Source organism: Phaseolus vulgaris, chromosome 8 (assembly GCF_051622355.1).
Source record: "Phaseolus vulgaris cultivar YP4 chromosome 8, ASM5162235v1, whole genome shotgun sequence".
Classification (NCBI taxonomy): Eukaryota; Viridiplantae; Streptophyta; class Magnoliopsida; order Fabales; family Fabaceae; genus Phaseolus; species Phaseolus vulgaris.
This window is the reverse complement of record NC_143505.1, coordinates 18322473-18333665: the sequence shown is the minus strand read 5'-3', so window position 1 is coordinate 18333665 and position 11193 is coordinate 18322473. Positions and strand designations below refer to the sequence as shown.

Genomic DNA, 11193 nt, shown 5'->3' with positions numbered 1-11193 from the left:
GTTAGCAACTTCCAGAACATTGATAACAGATTCAACAACATGGATGCAAGATTCATGACTCTGGATGAACAGATTGAAGTTGTTCAGAATCAAATCTTTGATCTTCAGTTTGCTGATGAAGAAGAATGAAGGAAAAACAACCGATTGGTTATCAGAACAATTGATTGTTTTCTTGCTGTTACATTTGGTTTTTAAATTTCTTTCTTTCTGCTATTGCTGCTTTAATTCTGATGTAATCCAAACAATATCTTGTTTTATATCTTATCTTTGTCTATTTGTGAAGACAAATAGGGGGAGATATATGTTGTGTTTTAAGTTTCTGTTTTCAGTTGTTAAAAGAGTTTGGGTTATGTAATATTTTTTCTGATATTTAGTTATGAAGGTTATTAACTGTTTATCTGTGCGCTAAGAAAATATCAGAAGTTCAATGTTTTGCTCAAAGTTCTATTGCAGGAACTGCTTCAGATTTAATCAGGTACAACACAAGCATCATGGATTTGTCTTCATCAAATAGGGGGAGATTGTTGAACCAAGTGGTGTTCAAGTTTTGAAGAATCCAAACCCTTTGAAGGATTTTGAAGCCTTGGTTGTGCTGGTTTAGCTTAGTTCTGGGGTAGTTTATATGTTGTAATCCACCCTTTGATTAAATCTAAAGCACTAACATTCTCAATCTTTGTGAAAGTAAAATGTTTTCAAACTAAGTTAAAACAACCGATTGTTTTGTCGAAACAACCGATTATTTATACTTAGGTGTTTTGAGAAAAAGATTGAAAACTGTTTTTAAAATGGTTGAACTGTTAAGTACCAAAACAACCGATTGATTCGAGGAAACAACCGATTGTTTGTTTTGGGACCATAACAGAAAAACTGTTTTCTGTTTGACTGAGCTTTAAATGATTTAACTGTTTACGCTCCAGTCATTAAATGCTTTGACCAATCTTTTAATGCAATTTAAGAGTTTGTTAAGATTTGATAACAAACTACATCTTTGAATATATTCAGAAAAACAGATTTGAGAACTAAGAATCTTTGACAAGTTTTTCCTAAGAGTTTTGAGTTTTTCAAAGAACTGAGATTGCTAAGAGTTTGTGATTGATCAAAGTGTATGGAATAGGATTCTGCTTGTATTGATTTCAGATTATCTTCTGTAACAAGTGTAATCCTTGTACTCTGTTGAACAAGTATTCATTTTTGTGTTTTGCTGAGATTGGTTGTGTGTTCTTGAGGGGATCAAGATCAGCAATCTTAGTGTTGGTGTGTTGACTAAGGAGAGTGTGTTTCTTGAGGTGTTCAAGGTCATTCTCTTGGTTGTTGTGTAAGTGATTAAGGTGTGATTACTTAGTGGATTTCCTCAGGGTTCTGAGGAGACTGGATGTAGCTCTGGGTTTGGAGTGAACCAGTATAAACAACTGTGTACAATCTCTCTATCTCTAACTCTTTAATTTCAGTTTATTTGTTGTTTGCTGGTATAAACAACCGATTGTTTCTGCGAAACAACCGATTGTTTTTCTGGTACTACAACTTTTGCTTGCTGTTTTGGCGAACTGAATTTCTGAATCAATTGTTTCCTGAGATAAATTCATTCTAGTTTTGAAAAGTTTGCGAAAACCCTCTTTAAACAATTCACCCCCCTCTAGTTTAAAGCCATCTTTTCTAACAAGACTAACACCCTGTCTATTATGCTTTTTACCAAACCATTGGGTTTGAACCATGTAAACTTCCTGCCCACCAGTGGGATATCTACCAATTCTGCTCTTTCGATGAAGTCATTGAACCCCTTTATTTCTCTAGAATAATAAGTATACGAAATCACACTCTTCCTTTCCTCCTGCCGTCTAATGGAATTAAAATCCCCAATAACACACACTGCACCATTTTTTACTTTAGGCAACGCTGACATATCAACGGGTAGAAAAGTGTTGCCTAAAGTGAGTATAAGCAACACTTTTTTATTGTTGCCCACTTAGTAAGATTTATTTACCTTTATCTCAAAGTATTTAGAAAAAGTGTTGCCTATTTATTTTAAGCAACATTTTATAAAATGTGGACCAGATTGTGAGTACTTCAAAGAATGCTTTTAAAATTGTAGACATGTTAAATAGTATTTTAGGCAACATTTTTTAAAATGTGGTGTTTAACTAATATTTTAGATAACATTTTTAAAGTGATTAAATAACATATAGGCTTAGTTTTTAAATTGTGATAATTAAGTTTTTAAATTGTGATGATTAAATTGTGATTAATTAAGTTTTTAAATTGTGATAATTAAGTTTTTAAATTGTGATAATTAAGATTCAGCTTCGTCACGAACTTACCTTGTTATTGAGTTGGCATTGAGTGGTCGTCATTGAGCTGGCATTGAGTGAGTGAACCTTGTGCCATCACGAACGAAGACTCTAAGTCGAAGCCGAAACCTTGTGCCAACAGAAACCCTAAGCTGTTCGCTACGAAGCAGGAGTGGCATTGTGCGAGTAGTAATGTAAGCTGTTCGTTCTTCAAATTCAACCACAATGACGTTGTCGGAGGCAAAATGATGTGAAGAGACAGGTTTAAGTTTTCTTCCTTCCATTTTCGCATCTGTTCGTTCTTCATTGTGCTCTGTTTTGCTTCTCTGTTGAATTTCTTGCATTTTAGGTTCTCTGTTGGATTTCCTGCATTTTAGGTTATCTGTTGGATATTTTCTGTATTGTTTGTTCTCTGTTGGATTTCCTGGCTTTTAGGTTCTCTGGTGGATTTCTTGCATTTAGGTTCTCTGTTGAATTTTCTGCATTTTCTGCATTTTAGGTTCTCTGTTGGATTTCCTAGTTTTAATTTTAGGTTCAGCACATTGCTTTCTTCTTTTACCATTTCTTGAATCTTTAGTTTGGCAATTTCACAATTTGACTAATAAAATCCTTGTTTCAAAATTCCATAAATTCCTATATTGTTACAGTTAAGTGAAGGATTCTGGGACTATAGTTAAGGAAAAGAACTTTTAGTTTATAACTTACTAAAGCATTTGTATCAAACTAAAAGGACATAGACAACCTAAGTGGCTTATAATATTGCAGAATAGTTTCCCAGTAACATCATTCAGTTTGGTTAAAGTCCAACTAGTAGCTCAGCTTCTCTGTTTTTAAAATGGAGACTAGTCAACTTGATTAGTGCATAAATCAACAAGAAAAGGAACAAGATGGATTTTAGGAAAATTACAAGAAACATGATGAGAAACAATAACCTCTGCACTCAAAATAATTCTTTGTTTTCTTTCTTTAGTATTTCATGGACTCAGATTTTAGGATTTATTTACTTTTTCGAGTGTATTTCTTTTTAATTATAATTGTAGCTTGGACTTGTTAATTGGACCTCAATTGAACACATTCAATCAAGGTGAATAGTATAAGCTAATCAATTGTGAATATTCAAATTTATCAGAATTTAATCAGTTGGTTGGTATTTGTTATTTTGCAATTGGTGCTGCAAAGGTATAAACTTAGTAGAAATGCATAAGAGGAAAATTTACATGCCCATTATATTCTGTGGACTTAGTAGAAATTTCCTTTTTTCCCAATCAATTGTTTAAAGATTAATCTATACTTACTATTGTATCTGCTTTTCATACCAAAACAATTATGGATGATGTGCATCAAGTATTGTGTTTTTTAAAGGCAAAGAGACAATAAGATCACTAAAATTGATAATCATACAGTGTTGTAGCTAAGTTGTAATTTCTTAGTAGCAGAGAAACTGTATCAACTTTCTTGTTATTAAAAATGAGAGAGAATGAAAAAACAAGAGCACTGTATGAGCATGCCCATAAATAAGGTAGTAGTCATTTTGCAGCTTATGAAAAATCCATCTATTCCTAACACTTTTGTCTGTTGAATGTTATCATATTGTAATGTGAAAACTCAGATACCCAATAATTTTGAATTTTGAATTCCTTAACAAGTAGACATATATATTAAGTATTATAATAGTTTTTTTATAAGAGAATTAAGAACCATAATTAAGTATTATGATAGTTTTTTTTTTATAATTTTGATTAGGAGAATTTATTGTATCTAATTATTGGAATTATCAACGTAAATGACAACACATATATTAGTTCCAACATAAATGACAGATTCTTGCATATATTAGTCTAATAATAGTTTTTTATATTGATTGATGAGCATTAGGAAGGCATTAATTTGGAATCAAATTTTTGAACACCCATCATAATCTCCAAATCAAAGACTAATGTAACTAGCTCAATTCACATTCTACTATGCTAATTTCAGCCTTTCATTTTGCATATAATATCTTATACTCTTCTATAATCTCTCCCATCCCATTAATAATTTATTGTTTATTATGTGATTGTTGTTCCATATATTCTGTCTAATAAATTCCTATTCATCCCATTTTATTTTTTATAGATTATAATTTTTAAGTTTAGTAAGTCTACTCTTATCTTCAACAATCGTAGCTATTGTTATTTTATTTTTACTTCAATAGATTATAATTTTTAAGTCTAGTAAGATTACTTTTAATTTTTACTTCAATAATTATATATATGTATATTTTTAATCCCATAAACTACGTACTAAAATATTGTACTACTCCTAAAAGGATAAAATTTATTTTAATGTTATTTTAATAAAAATAAATTTTATTTATAGTTTACACGTGTGAAAGGCTGGACCACTTCCCTTTATAAAAGGAAGATAGAGGGAAGAAGAATACCCTCCAGGTTTATCTTTTATTTTCTATATTTAATATGCCCTTTTTATTCTGATGGATTTTATTTTCTATATTTAATATCCCTTTTTATTTCTTCCCTTTTAGGTGAATTTGGCTGATGAACTGAAGTTGTATGAAGATTTATTTGATAGCACCGAAGTTTCAAACCTTATTTCATAGGTGAATGATATAAGAATTTCTGGAAAAAAGTGACACTTACAAGGTAAATTACTTGATTGTTACTATTTCCTTGTTTCCTTTTTTAATAGGACTTTATTGATAGCAAATAGTTGTGACAATTTGCACAACAGGTCCTTTGTCCATATTCTTGAAGTTGGAAGTTTCAGTAAGAAAATGTGATTGACTTGTATATATTTTGTCTTTGGCTCATTTAAATAGTTGAATAGTCTATTGTTATCAATATTCTAGCTCAAAGTGTCTGGTTGGACTTAACAATATTTAAGTTTAAGTTATTGTATTTTAATATTTTTTAGTAAGTATCATTTTAATTAGGATTCAAAATGTGAGATGATTGGAAATCACTTTTACGTTACGAAATAGACATATATATATATATATATAAAGTATTAAAATAGGTTTTATATAAGAGAATTAAGAATTATAATTTTAAATTGCAGATTTATCTCCTATGTGTCATATGTGTCAGCTGCATATTTTGTAATTACAATCCCAATTTATACAATATTTCTTGCATATAATTTGTGTACATAATTAATAGTTAATTCTTAGGCAACTAATTAGAAGAATTTCTTGCATATAATTTGTTTATATTTTACATTAAAGGTGATGGAGAAAGAGTGGGCAAAATTTCCAAGGTTTAGCAGAGAATATATAGATGGTCTTGAGTCATTTTTAGATTTTGCTTACACTAGAGGAAGACCTCAAGGACGTGAGATTTTATGTCCATGCGCTGATTGTAGAAACTGTGTTTGGGCAAGAAGACATGTGGTTTATGATCATTTAATAGCCACGGGCTTTCTAAAAGGATATAAGGTTTGGATTCACCATGGAGAAGAAATATCTTCGACTACAAAAAGTGATGATGACATGATAGATAATGAAGATTCACAAGATGATATTTATGGCTTATTGTATAACACACATAGAAATGTGGTAGAAGCAAAAGGAGGCAAAGAGGGTCCTAATGATGAAGCTAGAAAGTTCTACCATTTGATTAATGATGCAAATCAAGAACTCTACCCTGGGAGTAAAAACTTCTCCACTTTATCTTTCATCATTCGACTGTATTTATTGAAATGTCTTCATGGTTGGAGCAATTCTTCATTCACTGATCTCCTACAATTACTAAAAGAGGTTATGCCTAGTTTGAATATTCCTGATTCTTTTAACAAAACAAAGACTATGATTGGTGATCTAGGCCTTGATTATAAAAAGATTCATGCGTGTCTGAAAGATTGTATGTTATTTTGGCAAGAGAATGAGGGTCTAGATGTTTGCAGTATATGTAAATCTTCACGATGGAAGGAATTTCCAAATGCCAATTCTGAGGTTGAACAACCAAAATATGAGCATAAAGTTTATGCCAAAGTATTGCGACACTTTCCATTGATTCCTAGACTTCAAAGACTATTTATGTGTTCAAAGACTGCTGAGTCCATGAGATGGCATGAAGAAGAACGATCGAAGGATGGGAAAATGAGACACCCCGCTGATGGTGAAGCTTGGAAGAACTTTGATAGTCTTCATGAAGATTTTTCTACTGATTCGCACAATGTAAGACTTGGTCTGGCTAGTGATGGCTTTAATCCATTTAGGACCATGAGCATATCACATAGCACGTGGCCTGTGATGATGGTGGTGTACAACTTTCCACCTTGGTTGTGCATGAAACCTGAATATACAATGTTATCATTGTTGATTCCGGGACCACAATCACCAGGAAATGATATTGATGTGTACCTTCAACCGTTGATTCAGGAGTTAAAAGATTTATGGGAGTTTGGAGTAGAAACATATGATGCTTCAGAAAATGAAACATTTTTATTGCGTGCCGCTCTTCTATGGACTATCAGTGACTACCCTGGGTATGCGATGTTGTCAGGTTGGAGCACCAAAGGAAGATTAGCTTGTGCATATTGTAATTATGACACTAAATCATCCTACTTGAAACATAGCCATAAAATGTGCTATATGAACCATCGTGTCTTTTTACCAATGAGCCATCCTTGGAGATCTAATAAGAAGTCTTTTAATGGAAAAAAAGAATTTGGATCTACACCACACATGTTAGAAGGGCCAGAAATCGTAGAAATGTTAAAAGATTTCATCAATGAATTCGGAAAGAATGCAAAAAAGACAAGTGATGGTCCATGGAAAAAGAGATCAATCTTTTTTGAGTTGCCTTATTGGGCAACAAATAAATTACGTCACAATTTGGACGTCATGCATATTGAGAAAAACATATGTGATAGTATTTTGGGCACTCTTTTGGATATTCAAGGGAAGACAAAAGATCATGTTAATGCTCGTTATGATTTGCAAAATATGGGAATAAGAAAGGATCTTCATCCAAGGGAGATTGATAAAGGCCGAGTACAATTTTCAGTAGCCTGTTTTTCAATGAATGCTAATGAGAAATCTATCTTTTGTGGTGTTTTTAAGGCTGCCAAATTACCAGATGGAAGTGCATCAAATATTTCAAAGTGTGTGCATGTTAATAACAAGAAAATATCTGGTTATAAGAGTCACGATGCACATTTCATGTTGCATTACTTACTACCAGTGGCAATAAGAAGCATTATGCCTGATACCGTGGCTGATCCTCTAATTCGATTTGGGTCATTCTTTCACTCTATATGTCAAAAGGTTATACAAGTGCAAGATATGGATTACTTGGAAGCAGAAGTAGTACAAATACTTTGTCAATTAGAGATGATTTTTCCACCTAGTTTTTTTGACATAATGCTTCACTTACCTATTCATTTGCCGAATGAAGTGAGATTAGGTGGCCCCGTTCAATTTCGATGGATGTACCCCATTGAAAGATATTTATGCAGACTGAAGAATTATGTTCGAAATAAAGCTTACCCAGAAGGTTCTATTGCTGAAGGGTATTTGGCAGAAGAGGCTTTGACTTTTTGCTCAAGATATTTGCATGGAGGTGTAGAAACAAGGTTAAACAGAGAACGTCGCAATTATGATCACAATGATGTATGTGAAATAGATGCAATTGATTATTTCTCAAGTCTTGGTCGCCCTATAGGAGGGAAAAGTAATGGTAAACCATTTTCTATAGATTTCACATCGAAAGCTCAAGCTCATCGATACCTCTTATTCAATTGTGATGCAATTGACATATACATCAAGTATGATAATAATTTCCTATCCTTTATATCTTGTCATATAAACTTATTATGTAGTTTTAACCAATAATATATCGATGCCTTTGCAGAGAGTTTGATGAGAGTGTTAATAGGGGCACTAAAAGAGGAAAGTGGGTGAAGGCCAAAACCCAAAGTCGAGAATTTAGTGAATGGTTCAAAACTCGAGCCTTGAAAGATGACGTGTCTTCTCAAATTAAAGAGTTTTCTAGAGGGCCAAATAATGTTGCAAAGAGGTTTTCAGGTTACCTCATTAATGGATATAGATTTCATACTATGAAGCGGGATGCCAAACACAAAACTCAAAATTCTGGTGTAACATTGGTTTCATTGACTTCAAGTTTTGCAAGCACAAAGGATGACAATCCAAAAATTGAACCCATAACATATTATGGTGCAATCAAAGATATATTTGAGTTAGATTATTATGGCAGTTTCAAGTTTGTGATGTTCAAATGTGATTGGTTTGAGGTCGAAGAAGATAAATATGGACTTACTTGTGTATATTTCAACAAAAAGCTTTACCAAAATGATCCTTTTGTGCTAGCTTCTCAAGTCCATCAATGCTTTTATATCGAAGACCCTTTAGATGCAAATAGGCATTATGTTTTGAAAAAGGTTCCAAGAGATTTATTTAACATGGGTGACCAATCAAATGGTGTTGAACTAAATGTTGCAAACAATGATGGTGAACTAAATTGGGTTAGGGAAGACATGCCTGTCACAATATTTGAAAAATCTTCTAGTGTAGGGCAGAGAAATGTTTTTAATGAAGATGATATTGATGAAACTTTATTTGACTTCATGGACTAGATACTTAAAATAGGTAATAATTTTGTTACCTTTAACTACTTACTACTACTACTATTGTCTTATATATTTGTTTTTCCAATACTAAATGTGGACACATCATTACACTTTTGCATACATTTTAGAATTCTTGCTATCTAGTGTTATCTAGCCATTTTTCTATTTGCAACAAACTTATAGTATTATTTCTTGGCAGGCTTGTATCAATTCTTTGCTTAATCATCTGTTGGCTTCAATTATTCAAACAACAAGGGAGAATATCTCATATTCACTATTCAGAGGTGAACTTCTGCTTTAACATATCTTTGAGTTATGAGTTATTTATGATACACAAGTTACAATGAAGGTTATATCTGTCACTTTCAGTATCTATCATTGACCTATCACTCACAATTTTGTGTTCTTGTTTTAGTCAATGGGAAAGGAAGTAGATTCAAGTAAGGAATTGCTTAGGAGGTTCCATGTCAAACGTGAAAAAGGAAGCATTGTTGAGACAACTAGGGAACCTATGATTGTTTCTAATGGACAATTTAATTTGTCCAATTATCAAGTGGGAAGCCAAAATAATAAGACCCCAATACAAGCCATTAATGATTCAAGAGCCAAGATACAAGCCATTGCACGATCTTTTATTCAAGTTCGTGCCAAAAATCAAGGAAAAAAAAAGGTGACAACAAAAGAAGAAACAGGTAAATCAAGGCTTGAAAATATTGAAGTTGCCTTACTTGAACTTGCCAATTCAAATGCCAAACAACTATCCAAAGAGAGGATACAAAGAGAGATTAGTTATAAGAGGATTGATAATGTTATGGGAGAAGGATCAAATACAATTGATAAATCCAAGGACAAATCAAAATCTATAAAGAGGGCAAGAGGGGAACATGATAGCTCAAGGGTAAATCAAAAGAAGAAAAAGGTATTAATAGAAGATTATCACTCAATGATTGAGATGGAAATTGCTCCTAAGAAGAAACAACCAACCAAAGTATGTGGATCAATGTTGATTGGTGAGTTTCTTGATCAAAATGGAGAAACAGTTAATCAAGTGGTTCAAGAAGAAAAGGACCACCAAGATGCAGAATTTCAAAAAGAAATAGAAGATGAAGGACATGAAGAAGAAAACTTGAATGAAGGAGAAGACCATGAAATAATTGTTGAAGAAGGTAATAATACTTTATTTGGCAAGTTTAATGCTTGTTATTTTTGCATTCCATCACTTATATATATATAAATTACAACTTAAACAATTTTCATGTTCAATTAGCCACTAGCAAGAAAAAAACTCGAGGATCGACTCAATGCTTGAAAATACATGCAAGAAATATTGAAGAGCGTCCAGAAGTTATCTTGGACGAACATGGAGAGCTTGTTGGTCCCAATGACAAAGTGGTGTCTGATTTAAGTTACTTTCTTGGGACCATAGCTAGGAATTCAGACTTTTGTCCATTGATTTATACAAACTTCAAGGCTTTGCTTAAGGATTACAAGGATCGCATATGGAAATACGTCATGGTATTTGAATCATTTTTTTTGTGTGTAATGATATAATATGTATGAGATATTAATGACATGTGTTTATATTCAGGAAAAATTTATTATTTCTAAGAATGGAGAGAAAGCAATATTTTGTCGCATAAATGATGCATGGAGACGGTACAAATGTCATATCAAGAGACAATATTTTATAAAATATCCCACCATGAAGGAACGACTGAAACATCGACCACAATCCGTTCCTGAACATCATTTCAAGAATTTGATTGCATATTGGAAAAATGTTGTTATCCAGGTGTGTTAATGTTGTTATCACATAAATGTTTTGTTTTCTATTTTCTTTATTTAGTTTTTGTTTATGTTTTTGGTACTGTTTTTGTTTTCTATTTATGTTTTCGTTTGTTTCTATTTCTGTTTTCTTCTATTTTTATTTCTGTTGCTTTTTCTATTTCTGTTTTTGTTTGTTGTTTGCTGTTTACTGTTTCTGTTTGGTTGCTGGTTGCTGGTTGTTGTTTGCTTGCTGGTTGTTGGTTGCTGTTGCTGTTTGCTGTTTGCTGGTTGCTGGTTGCTGGTTGCTGGTTGCTGTTGTTGTTGTTGCTGTTGTTGCTGTTGTTGCTGTTGTTGTTGCTGCTGTTGTTGCTGTTGCTGTTGTTGTTGCTGCTGTTTTTGTTGTTGTTGCTATAGCTGTTTCTGTTTTTGTTTCTATTTTCTTTTTTCAATTTTTGTTTTTGTTTCTGTTTAGAACTATTGTTTAGTATACTGATAATTTTTCTTGTCCCAAAATATAGAGCATTAGTGAAAAAATGCAAGCAATAGGAAAACA

At 32.5% G+C, this 11193-nt stretch overlaps 1 protein-coding gene and 1 long non-coding RNA gene across 3 annotated transcripts; both read left to right on the top strand.

Moving 5' to 3' along the window:
• The first annotated feature begins 2324 nt into the window (after positions 1–2324).
• LOC150025478 (uncharacterized) lies at positions 2325–5076 on the top strand. Of its 2 annotated transcripts, XR_016515176.1 has the most exons (3): positions 2325–2547; positions 4644–4714; positions 4810–5076. It is a non-coding gene; the product is annotated as an uncharacterized LOC150025478 (long non-coding RNA). The 2 variants fall into 2 exon arrangements; XR_016515177.1 differs by lacking the exon at positions 4644–4714.
• A 435-nt stretch (positions 5077–5511) lies between these two features.
• Positions 5512–8879, top strand: LOC137818027 (uncharacterized). Its single transcript, XM_068621250.2, has 2 exons — positions 5512–8051; positions 8138–8879. Exons 1-2 carry the CDS (start codon positions 5512–5514, stop codon positions 8877–8879), a joined length of 3282 nt encoding a protein of 1093 aa, XP_068477351.2.
• The last annotated feature ends 2314 nt before the right edge of the window (positions 8880–11193 follow it).

Coding starts and splice junctions, on each gene's coding strand:
- LOC137818027 (XM_068621250.2), top strand. CDS start 5,512: ATGGAGAAAGAGTGGGCAAAATTTCCAAGGTTTAGCAGAGAATATATA. Junction 8,052..8,137: donor GCAATTGACATATACATCAA/GTATGATAATAA, acceptor ATGCCTTTGCAG/AGAGTTTGATGAGAGTGTTA.